At 35.2% G+C, this 22,103-nt stretch overlaps 1 protein-coding gene across 1 annotated transcript; it reads right to left on the bottom strand.

Moving 5' to 3' along the window:
* Positions 1–2,449: 2,449 nt before the first annotated feature.
* Positions 2,450–21,347, bottom strand: LOC145685418 (phenoloxidase-activating factor 1-like). Its single transcript, XM_081757811.1, has 5 exons — positions 21,292–21,347; positions 19,726–19,928; positions 9,732–9,934; positions 4,594–4,651; positions 2,450–2,571 (listed from the first exon to the last, which is right to left on the bottom strand). Exons 1-5 carry the CDS (start codon positions 21,345–21,347, stop codon positions 2,450–2,452), a joined length of 642 nt encoding a protein of 213 aa, XP_081613937.1.
* Positions 21,348–22,103: the final 756 nt, after the last annotated feature.

The following is a 22,103-nucleotide window of genomic DNA, read 5'->3' as shown; positions in this document are numbered from 1 at the left end:
TGATTAAAGAAAATTGAAAAAAGAAAGAAACAGAAGCGGAGAGAGAACAAGACTAACTATGGGGAGTGTGGAGACTGGGGTTTCTTTCTTTTTTCTATACTTTTGAATTATTTAGTGGTCAGGGAAATCTGGAACTTTCGCCATGAAAAGTCAGGGATTTTTCTCCAAGTTCTGTGCACGCAATCTTTACATTTCCAAATGAAACTATATAAATTAAGGCGTCACTTCAAAAAACTGGGGGGGGCAACTGCCCCCTCTTGTCCCCCCCTAATCGCCGCCCATGACTCTAACGGTAAGAGAAAAAGCAGAAAATAAGATATGCCTAACACATTTTAAATTATCAGTTCTTTAACTGTTAAATCTTATTTACAGAAGAAGCACTTGCCTATTATTAAGGTTATCTACGGTTGCTAATATACGGTACAATAAATCTGTAATAAGAAATGCAATAGAAGGAAACTGTACACTTAAGAAATCTCTACACAAGAGAACAAATTATATGATTTCTAGAATTAGTTCTCAATAATGTTATGCCACTTTTATATAAAGGTAACGAAGAAAGTTCTATCGGTCTTTCACTCACCACTTTTGAACATCGATATGTCTCCTAAGATAGGTACCTGGATAGGTACCTGGAAGATCAACAATAGTCCTCATTAACATCTACGACCTTCTGCCAACGTTATGGAAGGCCATAGATTCCATCGGGGTGGAACTTGGTGGACAGTGAATATAGGAAACTTTCAAAGATATTCCTTACATTCAGAGAACTCGACAAATTCAGACGGCAGTTCTAGATGATCGGATTCACTTCAAGTGGTGCCCAGCTTGTAAGTCTAACCTCACTGATTTCACGAAGCCGCAGATAGACAATGGTACAGTTTATGTCTAATTCTTCCTGTAGTATGAATACTTTTGGAAGTCTACTTCCACAGTCTTCCTGAAGACCTCATCCAAATGTGATATTGGTCGGAATCCACGGAGCTAATTTTCAGTGCTCTCACTGGAACGAAATTTGACGAACTGACAGCAAACGATGCGTTTATTTGCCATTTCTGCCACAAATGCATTGCTAATACTTTTTGCATCTTAATGTGTATTGAATGTCTCAGTTTGAATTAGTAAAGGAAAATCACACACAATTCTGTATTCTCCATGAAATACCGCAATACGACTCTGTCCAACAACATATTGTCGCCTGACTGTCTGGGTAACATAGCCTATTTGCTGGATGCGTACTGTACAAGTATAATATTTACGTTCATCTGCAATCGACGCAATCTACTATGCAGTGCGGATACACCTCATCAGTTTCTTGCAGTGGTTCGCTCTTTTGTATTTATTAATTCATTGTTTCCTTACGTGTTTCATCGGGCCGCGGGTTGAAGACCAATAGATCCATAACTTCTTTTTCAATAAAATACCTTTATATTCCATGAAATGCACCGTAATATGAACCTATCTTACGCTGCAGAAATAACTCAAGCACATCTTGATAATTTGTGACATGCAACCATCAATTTTGAAACGAAAATGAAATGAAATCTTTCAATTTAACAACCCATCATTATGCCCTTTCGGCTAATTGAGACGGATGATTGAAACAAGTAAATGATGATGAAATAATTGGTAATATGAAAAAGTGAGAGGAGACGAGACGAAAGTGTCCACCACAAGCTTACTCGGCCGGGGATGGAACCAGGAACCCCACGCACATAAGGTAAGGTGTAGGAACCCCACTGAGCCGCCATGTCCCTCTACCATCAATTTTGAAGTAGCAATGCGAGTTCAGGTTTCAATTCTTTAAACTTCGATTCTTAAAAGCTAAATTACTCACAAACGATCTTAACTTCTTTTCTAAGTCGACGAGCTATGATTATTGTAGTCAATTGAGAACTGAATCGTATCAAGAGACTTATGGTCCACGCTGTGTACATACGTATTTCGACTATTTATATTTCGTGTTTCATTCGTCACTTTCATCCATATCAATCATCAGAGGCTTATTTTAAACAGCAAACATATCTACTTGTTCATACGGTATAGGTGCGTCATATTCTCATTTGATGCTCTTGATTTCCTGGGAAAATAATTAGCAATTATTTTTTGTATATACATATATATCCCTCTCCCTGCCTGAAATAATGTCCTCTATTTTCTCCAATTACAAAGCCTGGTTCTAATTAGAATTAATCGGAATAAATTTAAAATATATATTGAAAAGCCAACACAAAATTAAGATAATACCTGTGTTTGAGACTCATTATTTACTAATTAACAAATGATGCCAATAAACACAAGGTGATTAATAGTAATAAATAATAAAACAAATGATAAATATGGATTATTCTCGTACGAATTATGATTATCTATATTTTCGACATTATACAGAGTAATGTTTTCGAGATCACATTTTTTTTTTACATTAAAAAATATATATGCTTTAATCTCATGAATTACAATAAGTAGCATGTGTAGTGTGCTTCAAAACCCAATCAAGGTACACTCCCAAATTCACGTAGACACCCGGAAACTCTTCTTGAGCACAACCACTACCAAATGATACAATACCTAGAAAAATAACAATGGTTTAAAATACTTAAATTTAAACTCTTTTATTTCATGATAGATTTACCCTACCTCGAATAATTAGACATACATATTCATAACTGTACACTTATTTATTTTTAAAAATCTGATTTCGTTTTAACCTCAAAATTTATTTCAAAAGACAGAAAAAGGCGTCATCAATTTTGACCTCTTATCTTGTAGAGCTTTAGAATTTAAAATTATTTATTGATTTTCACATTTCCTCTACATAAACAATGAATATTTAAACTTTTAAATTATCAACAAGGTTATCTTTCGATCTTATTACCTCTACACTCTATTTACGATTTACGTGATAATTATTACGGCCAAGGTACATATATCAGCTGGTCTAGAAAGTAACGACTCTTTTGTGCTCGAAATGTTGTTAGTGACCAGATCTCAGGGTGTGTAAGTCAAAGTGGATCAGGGTTAAAGTCATTTCATAGCTCATAGTGGAAGCTAGTAGATTTGCGAAAAAGATCGTCATTGAAGGAAAGAGAAGTTCCACAATCACACTGGTGCATAAGAAGGCTCTTCAGTGCATTTTGTGAGATCGGGAGAGCTGCTGCCGTTGGGCAGAACAATAGACTCAAACCTGTATTGTTGACAATATTAACTTAAGTGCACTTAGGAGTTCAAAAGAAATGCCGCAACTGGTCAACAGTAAGAGTGTTACACCACACTGACAAAGTCAGACCGTATGTCTTTTTAACAATCCATTAGACTTTCAGAGAACACGGCTTGGGGTTAATGCAACAACCGTATAGCTAGAACTTGGCACCGCTAGACAATCATTTGTTTTGATCTCTGTATAATTCCCTGAACGGTGTTTAGTTTCAAAACAGGGATTTAAAAATTACATGTCCCATTTGTTTGAGCGGAAAAAACAGAAGTTCTATACGAAGGGATTATGGCGTTGCCAGGATATTATAAGGCCATTGAACAAAATAGTGCATATGTGGTTCCATAATGTTACCTTCAAATAACAATAAATGTTTCCTCAATTTTTACCCCCGGAGACAATCTTATATTACCAAATCCGAAATTAAGTATGCTCGATATTATTCCTAATTTTCTAGGACGCAATGCGTCATATTTGTTAATGTGTTAAGTTGATCGATTTTTACTAACTGTCTTCTCTTGCTAGATTTTACTTGTAAGTTGAATTCCATTTATCGAGCCGCTTGTAACATCAGAAAACATGCTAGATCTGACCTAATAAAATATAGCAGTCAGGAAGATAGGTACTTTTGTGCCTGTACATAATAACTTTCTGGCTGCCAATCTGTAACAAATCGGTAAAAAAAAAAAAAAAAAAAAATAGAACGTGCTCCAAAAAGAGAACGCACATTTCGAATCAGACAGATATGACACATTACGGAATAATCTATAACTTAGAACACCTTTACGAGAATTCTGTTAAGCTGCAGAGCAATATATATGCAGTGTTAGAATATGTAACACTATCATTCTCTTATATACATAAGTTGGCAACTATTCTGTAATATATTTACGGTATTAAGAGTCTTGATTTTTATTGAATCTGTGTTCTTGATCTTTTTGTTCTTATCAGTCCAGTCATTCAAAAAAGAAGTCTGGCTAATAGTTATCCAACTTACATATTTAAAAGTCTTGTAGTTAGCTATGTATAAAAATTAACAAACCAGAAACATTTTACATGAAGAAAAAACTAAGAACTGAACAGAGATTCATGACTCTACGGCTCACAACAAGTGAGCAGAAAATGGTTTTCCTTCGTTTAGTTCAAATAGGCTCTTGGATCAAATAGTCTAGGTCTCTCTTACTAAACAATGTAAGATGTATGATACATTAATTTTTTTAAAAATAAAGAAAACCAGTGTTTTACTTGGGTATTCACATGCTACATTATGGCTTGCTCATTCATCTTGAATGCATATAAACACACACACACATAGACAAGTATATATATCTGTCAAATCGTATTATCCTTTTATAATATTCAAAATAACAGTAACTTACCTATTTGTTCAAACCGATTATCTGCACGCATATGCATTGCTGGTCCACCACTGTCTCCCTGCGAAGAAAATTCCTGTTAAGTAGCCTATCCTTGCAAGCGATGGTCTTGGAGGAATATGTTACCCTTATAGGTTGAAGTAAACATATTAGGGTGAATTTTTTTGCAGCGAACTATCGCATCTCAGAATATGCAACTGAAAAGATCGTCAACTAATACTGCATAGTCAAAATATGCAGTACTCAAGTAAAGAGACGAAGAACAGTATCACCTGCTATCCCTTAATTTATTTCTCCCCAAAATAACCACACACTAATTAATGTGTTGGTGTAGTACAGTGTAAATGTTAGGAGAATACACTCACTCGCTGTCGACAGTGTTCATGCGCGTTTGGGATAAGCGAGTTTTAATACTGAATATTTTTGAGAATATGTTATTAATTAACTCTTTTGCATTTTCTTAATTTATCATTAATTTTTATGGGCTGATACTGAAAAACAGCAACCTTCTACCATTATCTGTTTTTTTCTACTTACTTGAAATTTCGGCGCTTTTAAGGGAAACAGTATATAAAACACGTATAAAAGATTAGTTGAAGCTTAACAATTTATATGAAATTTAAATAAAATAGTCCTAAAATGAGTTTGAAGTGCATTTTCTGCATTATAATACAAGAAATATTCCAAGTAACTAACTGAATTTATTGTCATACGTCTGATACATTAAGTATACGCATACATACATGAGCAATAGAAGCGCATTTCGAAAAAGGCCAGATAAGGAAACAATTCCATGTTATAAGCGTCAGTCTATCTTTCTCTGAACCACACAATTATATGGCAAACAATTCTGTCAAGTATAAACTTTTATTGATGAGTTTCTCCTGTATGTATCAAACAACACGTCCTATTGTCAGTTTCAGCAGTAGTCTACGAGCATTCCTCTTTTCTATATTGTTCTAAAATTAGGATTGATAAATGAAATCTCTCACCAGAGCGTTAACATAGCTTCTAAGTTAGATACAAAAAATATCCAACTAATTGTGGAGGAATATAATTTTAGATGTTATGTTGCATCCCGTGTCGTGGTAGCTTGACAACGCTATCTAAACTAGTTGTATTCTACAGTGATCACGATTCCTATTTTCCAGTACGTTTGCTGTGATACTTTTAAAATTAAATTCATGTTATTTTCCGCCAGATACTGAAACTCTGGTCCGTTTTCCTTCTTTGTTTTCTTCAAAAACCTTCATTAAGACTAATATTATATGAAGGAGAGACAAGATCATACTCTAAACTTCAACAATCATTTTTTAGAATGCCTCTCCAATATAATGTGGAGCACGCAAGGGATAATCTCTTTCTACTAATACCTTTTCTTTGCTATTCTATTCCATTAACATAATAAAATACAATATTTTGTATAAACTTGTATTAAACCGACAGAAAGCCTTTGGATCTCTGTAATTGTGTCATGAACAGTTTAGAACTTTGTCTTTTGTAGAAAAAGTTCATATTTTGTTATGCTTACTTCATGTTTACCGCAAAATTAATTGCAATTTGAGTATTTAAATTACTATTATGAAGTAGAACACATTTCATACGGAATGTTGAGCAGTCCATGAAAACAAATTACTAATGCACTTCATACCGTGCGATGGTAATGCCTACATGAATCCACCAACGTCTCTGAAATCGACTACAGTCTCACAAATGTTGAATATACCTGAAAGTCACTTTGTTGGTGTTGATAGTTCGTTACATTCAGATGTTTCTACAACAGATTCCAAACTTGTACATTATAATCTTGAAGCAAGAAGCTTTGATCATGATTTTGACAACTGTAAGTCTCTAATCAGATCACTTAATTCCTTCTGAAATATTAAAAGTGGTTCTGTTGACAACTCCATACTCGCAGGCAGCATTCGCAACACTCCTACTGCTCATCTTTCTCATGACGCTACTGTAAACAGTCCATTCTTTTGGAGGTACTGGAATAGATAACTCTTCATTGTGTGGAAAGCGGAGTCCATTTTAGCGTATCAGTCAACTCTGAGTACTTGACAGATTTCCTTGCTTCAGATATTATTTCTTTGACATTAGTTAGACAAAATAACAATCATTCTGATGGTTCTGTGGTTCATGCGACAGCAGAGATACAGCAAATGGCATCAACACATTTGCATCTCAAATATTTGTAGGAAATAATATTTATAGATATGTACCTCAAACCGTTAGAGCACATGACTTACCTTACTTCTGTGTGTGTAGTCCACGACTAACCTTGAACGCGAAATATAACTCGTATCCCTTTTCCACAATATGTGTTATATTGGAGATGTTTGACTTTACAGTAATTCTTCCATATATGCAACCAATTTTATTAAAAATGTTTCAACACTTTCTCTGTATGCTTTAAACGACTACACTATTTTACACAGCACAAAATATTACAATCGTTAAGTTACACTATGAAGCAGTCATTGACTGAACTACATAAATATCAGAATACACATCCCTGAAGTTTTCTCACGAGTCCAATGTGAACTCTTTGTCCCTAACAAACTAAAACTTAATGGTTCTGGATTCACGTCGATAGTCAGATATTCATCACAATACAGTGTTGGAACGTATATACATTGGCCATGTGAATTTTCCTCTCTTTTCTCATAATTTTTGCAGTATTCTTGAGACTGCAGACTGACAAAGAATAACATTTTACATTCCTGAAACTAAGCAGAATAAATGTTTTCAGCAACGCTCATTAATCTCCAGGAAAGAAAAACCATCTAGCGCAGTTTAATAACACTACCCAAATAAAACAAAATAATATTTATACGCAGCAGGAGTCAATGATGTGATGGAGTGGACCAACATGCATCTTCAAACTCTTATCAAGAAGTGCGTTCCAAATACAGGTACAATTTGGCTAGCAAAGATCTTGGGGAAAATAAGGCCAGTTAAAATGATTTTGCTAGACGTTTAAAAGTACATATTTATAGTGTAGCTCAATGAATCAAACAAAAGATCATGTACAACAAAATGGAAATCTTCTCTGTCTAACGTTGAAGTAACAGTGTCCAACAAAATGGTAATTCTTGTTTGACTTTTTCAATAGCATTAACCTCAGACAGTCAAGATGATTTTCGTCCTACGAAACTCCAAAATTATGTCGTTTTCGACTCATATATCTTGAACATCCTTGTAACTTATAAACTAAAAGAGAAAAAAGCTGAAATTTTGTACCATGGAAACATCGGCAAGGTGACAGCGTTTGACATACTATGTGATATTACCAGGTTAATAATGCTGTCAGCTCAACATGAAGTTAGATTTTTCAAATGACATTAAGTCATATTACTGTATATTTCAAATCTACATATTAAATGAAATTTTATATCTAAAGTTATTCAGTGTTGCAAACTAAGGACGCTACAGTATCACAAACATCCAAATTTTGGTGTCTTCTATTGGTAACAACGCGAGTGAGACGGAAAGAGGCATATCCAAAGTACTCTAGTGTCTAATACTATGATCATTATACAACAGATGTTGAATGTATAGGAACAATAGTACAAGGAATTGAAAATTTGACTTTTTCAAAAGCCTTTATTTAAGAAAACTGCTTAGATAAGTTTTTTGTCTAATTGAATACATGACTCTCAGCAGATGTGAAAATCGTAGCCGTTTACAACTTAATATCTCTAACCATTGTAGAGATGTGGTAAATACTGGTAAAGTGTGCAACACTATTGAAGTTATGTAATTCCGAGAACTTGTAATTACATCTATCAAGAAGCATTGCTGCAATCGCATATAAGCAACATCAATCAAAAAGTGTTTTAAAAGTTGTTGCAAATGCACCATTTTAACCAACATATAATCTTTTTCATATCTCCGAACGGTTTGAGACATCAAATTGCTGTAAATGGCATTATGACTGTAATGTCTATTTAAAACCCGCCACGTAACTGGATTTGATATTTATCTAAGTACTTTTTCTAAACAAAGTCCTTTGAAAAAGCGTAAAATTTTCAATTCCTTGTATCTTTGTTTCAAGTTGTTCGAAATACAACATATAACGATCGTAGTATTAAACGATAAGATACTTTGGATATACATTACCCTGTCCGTGTGTCTTGCGTAATTAATATTATAGAATCCTCTAAAATTTGGTTTCTTTTCGGTATTTTTGATACTGTACGGTCCTTAGTTTACACTACTACACAAAGGTGATGATTTTAAGTTTTCGTTTTACATATAGATCTCAAATATGTTGTAATCTGACGTAGTGCTATTTGAAAAAAATACAACTTTATGTTGGGTTCAAAACACTGTTTATCTAATAATGTTAAAGATTGTCAAATAAGGATTTTGGAATTTGTTTCAGATGTAGTTTTGATGTTTTTGTACAGCTACTATAATTCTTATACGAGAATAGCGTGTATAATTAATTTTTCAATACCATGGTGCTTTCTTCTTTACTGGTTGATTATTTTGTATTGATTGATTGATTTGGTTTCCGTATACAGTTTCGGCACCGAGAATATATTAGATTAAACTACTGATTGAAGTAAAATTCGAACCATTATTCGGGTTTGTGTCCAAGGTAAAGTAGGTTTGTACCTTCACCTGAACTATCCTTCTTGAATGCAGACATAATAGTGACTCACTTACGAATACAATGATGGGTTCAGAAGTTCGTGAAGGGGGGAATTTTAAGCTCCAAGTTCATATAATTTCATGTTTTTGTATACATATTTTACATTATACCCTTTCCTGTATAATATCTTGCACGCCACTGTAAGAGTGTAATCAGTATCAACACTACTTGAGACATGGACCTACAGTATAATGTGGGAGTCTAACCACAGCAGTAATGGAATCTGAAACACGGAATCGAAAACTGTAAAGTTAGTCGCTTATCCATAAGGAATTCTTCCCTCGCTGTAGCTTAAAATCTTTTTTGAAAGGCATGCCTTTGATTCAGAACCACTATTTAGTAAAACTAAGTTACCTCACACGTGCACACAAGTAATAATAATGGAAATGAGTGTTTGATAGTAAAATGAAGAACTTTTAAAGTCAAACAAATCTTGCATTACAATTACTTATGTTCAAAATACTTCATCATTACTCACTGTGCAAGTGTCGGCATTGGCAGATGGGTCAGCAGCACAAAAGTGATCGTCATCAATATCGCTTTTCAAATAACTGGATTCCTCTAGACAAGACTTTCTCGTGAGAACATTCACAGTAGTCGCTAGCAAATCAGAACTGTACTGGCCACTTTCGTCTTTTCCCCAACCGGCTACTTGAATTCTCATTTTGTCCCTGATCACATCTGAAAGTTTAAAAAACACAGCAGGTTACTGTTGGATAGAAATTGTTTCATTACTTTTAATACACTGGATCGGCGTAGATAGGAAACTTAGCGTTGATTTTTTTTAAATAGTGGTTACTAGAATTGCTAGATTCATTAGATAAAAAATGGAGATTGTTTACGATTTTTAAGGGAGAAAAGCAGGATGTATGATTTTCTATAGCAAATACATATATATTTTCAAAGAATAACGTAGAATAATTTTAATTGGAAACAGATAGTTTCATTAAATATGGCTCAACACATAAAACTGGAAAAGTACATTACAATTTCTGTTGGGAACTCATAAGCTCTAGATCCTTATTTTATATAGTCTCATTGCTGAAAGATACGCTAAACTGAAGTCCAACCAGCCAAGTCTATTACACAAAACTTTGTTGCCTTTTAATGTATTTTAGTAAAGAGTTTGTATCTGTTGATAGTCACACATGCTTTTGCTCTACGCTGGAAAACAATCCGTGCTAGGTATACCAAAATTAACAACTACTTGAAGTTCTGTTTTTCTTAATAGGTTTTGTTCCTGATATCAATACATTACGATGATTCAAAACTACAATTATAATCGAGAAGGTGTTGGCAGACGAAAGCTAAGATGCCAAACCCATATTATATATAAACACAACATTGGATCGGTGAGTAGACAGGAAATATAAAACGTAACAGGTTATATTTTCTTATCTGAATTCTACGTTACATCATTGGGTTACGTTTTAACACTACATGAAACATTGGTTCCTGTAATTAAGAAATATTTTATTTTCGCACTAACATATCCCATTAGGGAATTTATTTTTTTCTATTTCGGAAAAGACATTTTTTTTTTTGTTATTTTTGGGTCACCTACGGATGAAATGAAACAGAACTACTTAAACTTGTGACGTCAATCATTTATTATGGGCGTAACGGGGTGTGACCATATGGTCACGCTAGTCCTTTACGAGTACAAAGTGTAGGTATTTAAATTATTTCATTGAGAGTTTTAATCCTGGTGTGTTCTTTTTTCTAATACAAAACATACGTCCATAGTTTGACCAATATTTCAAGTACAGTAATACCTTTTTCTCAAGTGGGAGCATACATTGTATCTCATGTATTTCTTACCTTCAACATGATTTATGCAAAACGATGAGGAAGAAGAACGGAACACAGAGACCAACATTAGGTTTTTTGCATTGTGTGCAGTCAACCTTGGTGCAAGTCTCGATCACCCATATTACGCGTATTCTTTCATCTTCCACAGTCCAAACAACATGAGCGATGTCTCTTATCTAACCAACATCACTCAATACTCGTACGTCACTTTCCGAACTACTGGAGCTCTTCCATAAATTAAGATATTTTAGAAGATATGTTTGAATAGTATATTTTCGAAAGTTGAGTTGTGGAATTGTTTACCTGACAATGTACGAGTATCTAAGCATTGTTTACTTTGGTATAAGCTATGCGAATATTAATACCATTAATACTTTTTCCCACAAATACCAATTCCATAGCACCCAATATTTGAGTATATATATATATATATACCGAGGGTTGATTAATTCGTGTGTCAATTTCATTTATTCACTGTGCAAAAATGGTATGAGATAAAGCCGTGCAATTTGGTTTAACTTTAGATGAAGGACATAAGTTTTGTTTCGCCATAGAAGCATGTCACTCGTACAAAAAATTGAAAAGATATAGGCTCAAAGGTCAAATTTCGATTTTTTTTCCTTATGGGACTGCAATGGTAAATTCTGAAAGAGCCTGAAAAAACGTAAATCAAAGTGATAACAAAGAAAAAGCTGTATTGTATGATTCTATGTCGCAAGCCGACCAAATATGCGTCAATCAAGTGTCAAGGTCAGAGGTAATGGTCAGATCAAGGTCACAGGTCATCTTGAGAACCCATTTGAATACACTGAAAACAACGCAATGCCCATACCTCATCATGTCAAATTGGTTCTCAAGGTGACCTATGACCTTGATCTGACCGTGGCCTCAGACCTTGACACTTGATTGACGCATATTTGGTCGGCTTGCGACATAGAATCATACAATACAGCTTTTTCTTTGTTACCACTTCGATTTACGTTTTCTCACGCTCTTTCAGGATTTACCATTGCTGTCCCATAAGGAAAAAAAATCGAAATTTGACCTTTATCTCTTCAATCTTTAGTACAAGTGACATGCTTCTATGGCGAAACAAAACTTATGTCAATCGTCTAAAGTTACACCAAATTGCACGGCTTTACCTTATACCACTTTTGCACAGTGAACAAATGAAATTGACACAAGAATTAATCAACCCTCTGTATATATATATATATATATATATATATATATATATATATATATATATATATATATACTCTGTGATCAAAAGTATCCGGACACCTGGCTGAAAAGGACTTACAAGTTCATGGCGCACTCCATAGGTACTGCTGGAATTCAATATGGTGTTGGGGCACCCTTACCCTTGATGACAGCTTCCACTCTCGCAAGCATACTTTCACGCAGGTGCTGGAAGGTTTCTTGGGGAAAGGCAGCCCATTCTTCACAGAGTGCTGAACTGAGGAGAGGTATCGATGTAGGTTGGTGAGAATTGGCACGAAGTCGGCGTTGCAAAACATGCCAAAGGGATTCTAGAGGATTCAAGTCAGAACTCTGTGCAGGCCAGTCCATTACAGGTATGTTATGATCGTGTAACCACTCCGCCACAGGCTGTGCAGTATGAACAAATGCTCGAGCGTGGTGAAAGATGCAATCGCCATGCCCGAATTGCTCTTAAACAGTGGAAAGCAAGAAGGTGCTTAAAACATCAATGTAGGCCTGCGCTGTGAGAGTGCCACGCAAAACAAGGAGTGCAAGCCCCTTCCAAGAAAAACACGACCACACCATAACACCACACCTCCGAATTTTACTGTTGGCACTACACACACTGACATATGACGTTCATCGGGCATTCGCCATACCCACACCCTGCCATTGGATAGCCACATTGTGTACCGTGATTCGTCACTCCACACAACGTTTTTCCACTGTTCAATCATCCAATGTTTACGCTCCTTACACCAAGCGAGGCATCGTTTGGCATTTAGCTGTGTGGCTTATGAGCAGCCGCTCGACCATGAAATCCAAGTTTTCTCACCTCACGCTAACTGTCATAGTACTTGGAGTGGATCCTGATGCAGTTTGGAGTTCATGTGTGATGGTCTGGATATATGTCTGCCTATTACACTTTACGACCCTCTTCAACTGTCGGCTGTCTCTGTCAGTCAACAGACGAGGTCGGTCTGTAGGTTTTGTGTTGTACGTGTCTCTTCACGTTTCTACTTCACTATCACATCACACACAGTGGACCTAGGGATGTTTAGCAGTATGGACTCTCGCGTTCAAACTTCTGACATAAATGACACCTAATCACCTAACCACGCTCGAAGTCATTGAGTTCCACGAAATGCCCCATTCTGCTTTCTCACGATGTCTAATGACTACTGAGGTCGCTGATAATGAGTACCTGGCAGTAGGTGGAAGCACCTAATATGAAAAACGTATGTTTTGTGGGTGCTGGGATACTTTTGATCACATAGTATATATATAAGGTGTCCCAAAAATAATGGTAAAAATGAAACCACAGATTCCTGGCACCGAAACAAGTAAAAAAGTTTATATGACTTACAGTCCGGAAGTGGTCAGGGGTGGAGCTAGATACCTTCGAATGTGGGGGGAAAGAGACTTCACACTTAGATAAAGAAACTTGCCAACTTACAAAACCACATTGAAAATGTGTGTGAACAGTTACGAAACACACTGGGAGTAATGGAATACATTCGAAAATCACGATTAGCACGTTGCATAGATGCGGGAGGACAGCACTTTGAACATCTTCCGTAGATACGTTTATTGTTAGCACATATGACCTAGTAGTTTCTAGTGCTACTAGGTGTAAGATACTACGTTACAAATAAAGTACGTCGTTGTGTATTCTCTCAGTTATTTCATTACATTACGCGTCTAGTTCTTATTTCTAGCCTCTATCTGGTATACCACTCTCCATTGCCTCTTGATATTATGCAACAATTCTAAGTGGTATTTGCTGTGTCTCCGATTGTATATACATGTGCATGCAATCGTGCCAAGATAACTTTTTTCTAGGGTTTCCATCTTTACTGAACCGTTTCAGTATCCTTGCGGTAGACATTCGGTGAATCCGTAAATGACGTATGGAGAATCTCTGGTGCAGTTATGTAACATGCATTTAACATGTCAAGTCAAGATGAGCTTTATATATTTTGTGACAATTACGCTCACACACTTAATTAATTGTTCTTATATTCAAATTAAAACATATTTATATGCAAATTCAATTTATTTTGAAAGTCAAGGAAAATTTTATTTTGTTTCATTTAGCAGCCAAGCGAACCTCTTTCATTTGTCCCAGGTAAAGAAGTTTCTCTGCTTTTCAGAAAGAAAAAAAAAACATAAGACGGTAACCGCACTAATAGACCACCCATTTTTCTACCTCGCCAGTAAACGGTAATGGAATTTGCTATTGTTACTCCAGCCATACTGTCGCACTACCTAAGTACCTCCATATCGCAAATATCACGTCACAGACACACAGGAACCAAAATTTTTTATCTACAATCTTCGCAAGTGCTTATGAAACTCCTTAACATCACGTACTAGCCCAGAAGAGACGCTAGAAACCCAAGCCAAATTATCAACCGATTTTTGGGAAATGGTGTCACGAATTTCAAGCGGCGAATCAGAATCCGAAATTCAAAATTCACAAAGAGAAGAATGAAGCGTCTATTTTTTAAAAAAAAAAAAAAGAAATAAAGAAAGAAAGCTGGGAGAACGCCTACACGGAAGAGAGGTTACTCTAAATCGAATCTTCATCGTAAAAACATCACCAATACGCGACTCATAAGCATACGTCAACTCATATATACACACATATATATATACTTAAGTGATTAATTTAATAAGAATGGCTAGCTAAAGACCCCTTAGCGGCCAGCTACTCAAACCACGCGTTATCCACAGCAACATAGTCATTACAAAATTACTTATGTAAATATTTAAAACATTAGCCACAGATATTATTTTTATCATCTTACGGTGACGCTACGTAATTTGTGATTTTGAACTGAGTCTGTGATTGATCTATATACGTGGACTTCCTGTATTCAGAGAGGAAAAGTAGTGCGATGGATGGCGGATATATATAAACTGTGCGAGTGAAATTTAAGTGCAGATGGATGTGATAAGTGACGCATCGTTGCATTTCAACAACATGGAGATGAAGGACGGAGACACGGGTTCGATCCCCGATACTTGGAACAGATGCCTTGCCACACGAAGACCCAGACGCTTCAGACAAACGTGGACCTCTTCTCCGGGAGTTGAATCCAGAGGACAGCGGGGTCTGATAAGGGACGTTAGGAAGCATTGTGACGGTCAGTTAAGTACAGTGCAGTTTTCTTCGGAAGTGTGGAAATATAAGCGGAAGGACTTATTAAGGTAGGACAAAGTATTCTGTTATTTTCGTTATTGAAGAAGGACTATGGCCAATATTTCCGTGATTCGTGATCTCCATACTCACCTTTTTCTAGAAACTTCGGGACATTGTTTATTCATACGGAACTGTCCGTAAACATTTAGAGCATTTTTTTAAATTCTTTTTAAAAGAAGTAAACAAATAGCCTAATGCCTTGGTTGCATTTCTAAAATTAATTCACGGATATAGGAACTATTAATTTCATTCTTGAATAAGTACCATAATTTTTTTTTTAATTATTTTACTAGTGAAATTTGTATACATTGATTTGATCTTCAATCATGCATTTATTTGTAATAGTCATGTGTCAATATTTAGATCCTTGAAGCCGTCATTATAATCATTTATATGCAATCCAATATTTATTTATATCAAGTATGGATTATTTCTCTTTTAAACATAAATCGCGTTTAAGATGTGTGAATGTAATGTAATTTCTGTTTTGAGTAAACCATGATTTAGCGTCAAAGTCTAGTTGTTCAAATTTTAACATTTGTATAAGTTGTGTTAGGGAAATATGTGTCAGAACGGTAAACAGGCTTAATACCATTTTATTGTAACTTGTCAATTTTTATTAGACTCATTCTTAAAAGAAACAATCAATATAAAGCTTCCAAAGACGTGCTATGTTGAGTAAGTTTCAGACAAATAAGTGTAAACATTCTTATCCCGTAATATCGTTAGAGTCTCATAAATAAGGTAAACAATTTAAGATACTCGAGTAAATCCCTTCGGAGGTACCTATCTGAGCAACGAACGCAGATAGGGTCCATAGCTATGGAGAAACGTGTATTCGCAAAATAAGGAATCAGTGAGAAAATCAAAAAGTGTCGACAATATAATTATTTTGATCAATTGGCCAAACTATAATAATGGTAGTACTATATATATATTTCTGTGTAGTGTATTTGAATATGAAATATTTGTGTAGTTAGTGTTGTGTAACGATTTTTATTGTGAATTGTATTATTTTCCAACTGATATAGTATGTGTACAAAGTTATGTCTTGTTTATGCAAATCTTTTAAAATTGAGAATTCACTAGAGTTCATTAGAAACAGTGCACTAAATTTTCTCAAAAGCATACTATCGCTTCTAAACTATTTCCCCAGCAAGTCTTGCAAGCAACATAAACCATTAATTCTTTCATTCCGCAATCCGATTCTTAAACTTATTTTCATTTCTTTTATTAATAAAAAGAGGTAGTAACTGTGGGCGAATTACTTAATAGTCGGTTATGTCTGGGAGGAAAACAATAAATCATTTTGCTAATTAATATTCAGTTTAATAGAAATTTTTGTTTGTATAACTACGTCATGGTAATTATAAAGAATCGAATATTGTCAGTTTAGTTGAGTAGAAATAGATTGTTGCTAAATTTTACAGTCAAGATTAAATAACTTGAATATTACGTTGTACAGTGAAGAATGTGTTAAGAGAAATCATATTATTTGGTCAAAACAGTCAAAAGTCTGATTCATTTTCAGTAAAGTCAAATAATTCATTTTTTCTGTAAATCCAAATTAACTTTCTTGTTGATTTTTGTAGATATCACCTTATTTCTCGTTAAATTTATTAAAAGTCTATTTGACGTTAGAACCAAAGCATTTATGTGGTTATCATTTCAAAGATATGCCTATTTCTTTAACTGATATTAGCATACCTAGAAGTTATTTCAAATTACCCTGAACAGAAAAAGTTGTAGCACGGTTACATTGACCATCAGAAATTTTTATCTAAATTAACTCATTTTTTTTAACTTTAAATTAAACTTTCCTTGTTTGTTGCTTTTAAACTATTTTTGCTATCTCTACACACTTCGGTGACAAGGTGATAGTCAGTGTAGCCAACTGAACAAGCCATTAGCGAAAAATCTTTCTTTCAGCTTTGCAGCTTGTGAGATTTTTGCTCCGCATGTTTAAATCACTTAACTATTAACTACGCACCTGTTTTCCTAGCGCCTTGGAGACACCGTTATGGGGAAAACAGGATCGATTAGACATTAGGTCATCTTTCGTTATATATATATATATATATATATATATATATATATATATATATATATATATATATATATATATATCAATTTTTTTTATTCCAAACCATCTTAGCAAAACTGTATTTTTACCTTGGAGAACTGAAGTTCGAGCCCCGTGGAATCAACTTCAATTCTCCAAACTCTCATTCATTTTTTTTATTTCATTTGTGTAATAGGCAGATGAGTTGTCGCTCATCAGTACCATTCACTTTTCAAGTACAAGGTCAGGTATTCATTTTTCTGATGCATATTAGGCTCATCCGTGAGTGCCTTAATTATTCATTCTCGTTCAGATTATATATGCAAATCAGAGATAAGGAATCGAATTCCGAAAACAACACGTTTCATATTCCTCGTCGCCCGAATACGTAAGATCTGCTTATTAATAATATCACGCGGTAATTCTATTTGGCAGCCCGAGCAGAAATTTTCCTTTAATTATTACTTATTTTCAATCGTTGCAAAACTTAGCGCCCGAGACAATAACATTATCATTACAAAACTTGACTTCCAATACAGGAACCCCAGCGTTACAATTTATGAGCCCCGTTCCTAGCTCCTATCATTATTCCGCTGGCAGATGTGAAGTTCTTTTCCCCCACATTCGAAATTGTGTATATCCGCCCCTGTCCACTTCCGGACTATAGGTCATATAAACTTTTTTTTCTTGTGTTGGTGCCAGGAATCTGTGGTTTCATTTTTCCATGACTTTTGGGACACCCTATATATATTACTTTCTATCTTTATTTGGCTCTCTCACTTTGGCCAGTTTGTTGTAAAGAAGATTAGCCTTGAGGCCGTGCGGAATACTTGATGAACAAATGATGCAAGCCTTACTGCTGAATTGTCCATCCATTTGACTACTGCAATTTCGCCTTTATATAGTGCTAGATCTAGCCCTAGGCTGGGGGCCCCAGTTTTTACCTTCTAGATTCGCCACTGCCTTGATCGTCATTTAAATACTGAAATGTTCTCCGAAGGTCTTACTTTTTTCATTTATTGATATTACTTACAGAACAGTCCTCTGGGGTGCGATTTTCGAGTAAAGTACCAATTGCACCACACCTAATGTGTGCACCATACCAAATGAATAGTAAATTTATGTCCGTAAACAAATTATCGAACAAATCGTAAAGGGTAATTATTTTACTGATACTGGAAGATTGTCCATGAAACTTAACAGATGGTCTGCTGGTTTTCTAAAGTATTCATTTGTATACTGTGATATCTTTCAGTGACTGTGAAACTTCAGGAACATACATATACCATAATGAACAAATGTACTAGTAAAGGCCTAGCGTAACCATATGGTAGCGTTAAATAAAATCCTCTTTATTATGGTAATATAAAAGCAACAATCAAACAGACAAAACAGAGTTAAAATTTTACGTCCCTCCTATAAATATTGACAGGGTAAAAATAACTGCAAAATTGGAAAGGTAAAAATAATACGATTTTTCTCTTAGGAGGTGACGTTTCTGGGAAAGGGAAAACAATTCAAACTTCCAACTGCTGCAACTACAGGACTCTAAGCTAGAAGCTGCTGAAAGTGCTTTAGAGTGCTAAGCCATATGTCTTTGAAAGCTAGGGAGAGGTAGAGGTAGGAGAATAACAACACTGAAGTAGTGACACCTACAGTTTGAAATATAGAACGCTACGTATTGTTACCATGTGGTCACGCTAGTACATAGCAGGTTTTAAAAACACTTTAAATGTGTTCAGCATTATCATTTATTTTGTTTATTAAAGAGAACGAAAGAAATCCTTTTAGGGGTAAGACAATACGGTATAACGAAAAAATACTAGAAAAACCTTACGTCTGGCAACCCCAGTGGTGACAGGCAAGCCAGGTGTACCCCACAATTTTGCAGATGCACTACACGGTAACTCGTGACCAATCGTATATTCCCAGCACTTGTTCCATTCAGTTTCCCTACCTCGTCTCCTCCCCTGATTTGCTCAATCAATTTTCTGTACCTTGTCTCTGATAATTAAAAACGAATTTCTGTGTTATGCGTTGACTATTAGAAACAACTACTCTATTACATACAATGATGTACACAAGGGGAGTTTAACCCCTCGTTAAGAAGATAAACAAAAATAAACATTTACCACCATATTAAGATATATATACAAGAGCCTGAAATTACATAAACTTGGGATGTCATACCTCCTGATTGAGGAAGGCATATTGGAGTTATTTGGCTAATATCGATTCTGCTTTGTAGCTCAAGGAGGGCTATATCATGCCTGTCGTGACTGCTAACAGTATTGAAATCTTCATGAAGAACTGCTGCTGATATGTTTTGTGCTGAAAATTCAGATTTACCAAGTAAGCCTCCGATTACTACATCTATTTCACTCAAAGGATGCCTGGAAATAAATTATAATTTTCAGTGAATCATTCATTGTTACGAATAAAAATTGCAGCATGTAAACTTGCCACTTCTGATATTATAGAAATTATTCAACACAATTCAAGTTGACAACATATAGAGAAAAAATTATAAGAGAATATGGATATATCTATAGTTTTGTTCAAGAAGACCTATCCATCTATAGTACATTTTGTTTAAATGAACTGTATTCTTACCCATATATAAAAATAAATCAATCAAATTTGGACTCCTCTTTCTTAAATAGACATCTTAAGCAAGACTATTAAAATTTCTCATTACGGTTGTGAGAATATGACATTTTCAAAGGAAAGAGGTATTTTAAAAAATAAGTGTACTTTGTTCCGTATAAGAGGTCGACAATAAAGTTCGCGAATTCATTGAAAATGTTGTTGACCCTGTAATTGCTTAAAAGATACTCACTTGGGAAGCTATACATCAATGGTAATGCCTAGTTCATTCTTTGAGGCAATTTGAGACACTGTTGTGTGGAATTCCTTCAGAAATACGCCGTAGATGCAGTTTTACAAGATCAAGAAATGGTAATTTTACAGTTAAAATCAACGGTTGCTCATGAAAGATGGGTGTATAAGATATTAACTCCCACCAGTATATTTTTACACAATGTAGGAATAATATATTTATTTTTACAAGTTCGAAGATAAAGAGTACATATATGGAACTATTATTCCTGCTGTACCAAGTTGTATGTATGAGTACTCACATTACTTTTTGTCGGACAAAGTGTTCGCGCATCTCAAAATTAACCAAAATTCACAGTATCTCTCATATAACTGGGAAGTTGTCATGGAGCAAAAAGACTCCTGGGAACAGCTTTCCTCGACGCTTCGTCTTGATAGTCTCCAGGAATCTCGTCAGGAGATTTTGGTAGTATTCTCCTGTAATAGTATGCTCCTTACTAGGATAATCAGTTAACATCATACAATGGCAGTCCCAGAAAACACCAGCATCATTATCTTCGCCAGTGGTGAATGCACACGTTTCCACTGCTTGCTTTGTTCCTCTGTCTCGGGGACATAGCGGTACACCCTGCACTCGACCATGGTGATTAGGCGTTTAAAGAAGTCATCTGGATTGACCTGACACACCTGCAACATTGTTGTTCCTGCCTCGGTTCGGCGAGCTTTTTTAATGGATGTGAACTGGACCAATGAACTTTGTCACTTGCAAAATGTTATGCAAGATCCAAGATATTGAAAACTGATTCATGACCAACTTTCTCTTTTCCCATTATCGAGTCGAGTGCCTGCATTTCTCTTGTGATATCCTGTTCTTCACATAGATGATCTGCCGCTTCGTTCTTCATCATTCAGACTTACCTGCCTGTACTGGAAGTTTCTGCGCCATCTAACCACTGTGTCATATAATGCATCATTGTTACCTTACACTTCCACCAACTCATCATAGATTGTTGCAGCGTTCTTTCCCTTCAAATACAGAAAACGTATTTCCGGACGATCCTTCATCTTATCAATGGGTTGCTCCATTTTGTTTTGGCCCGTCTAAAGCTGAGGGACAGTACTGTGGGGATTTTAATGTGTAATAGGACTACAGATATTTATTTGCTATGAAATAAAAAATTAGTTAAGTAACTTATTGCAGGTAATTACGCTTTACGAGTACCCCCAGTACAACACAATCATTGTTTATTTATTTGTTTGTTCGTTGCTCTAATTCAGGGTCCAAAGTTTTTGTGAGACAACGCCAAAAATACAAACTGATAAAAAATAAAAATAAACGCTAATAACAAAGATATTTTCATAGACCAAGAGTAGCATAATTGTGAAACTTAAAAACATCTACATTATCAAACGATATTAAGATTTCTGTATAATGCAGGCATGTGATAGTGATTTCGCCTACCTTAGGGTGACCAAATCGTCAACTAGAAAAAACGGGACAGCTTTTTATTTTTGGATAGGTTGCTCCCCTAAATATATATTTTTGCCTCTCCGTTCTCTTCTCTTTTTCTGTCTCTCTCACAAAAAAGGGCAAATTCACACTTTTTGTCATTTTAAAACCTATTGAAAAGGTTGTGGAATTAATTAAATAACAAGTAACTACGCGTATCAGCAACTAACAAAAAATGAAATTTTGAAAACATTACTAAAAATATATGAAACATTCATGA

The sequence above is a fragment of the Thermobia domestica genome, chromosome 5, assembly GCF_964235325.1.
Source record: "Thermobia domestica chromosome 5, izTheDome1.hap1.1, whole genome shotgun sequence".
Taxonomy (NCBI): Eukaryota; Metazoa; Arthropoda; class Insecta; order Zygentoma; family Lepismatidae; genus Thermobia; species Thermobia domestica.
Note: the sequence above shows the minus strand (reverse complement) of the source record. Positions and strands in the feature narration are given on the sequence as shown.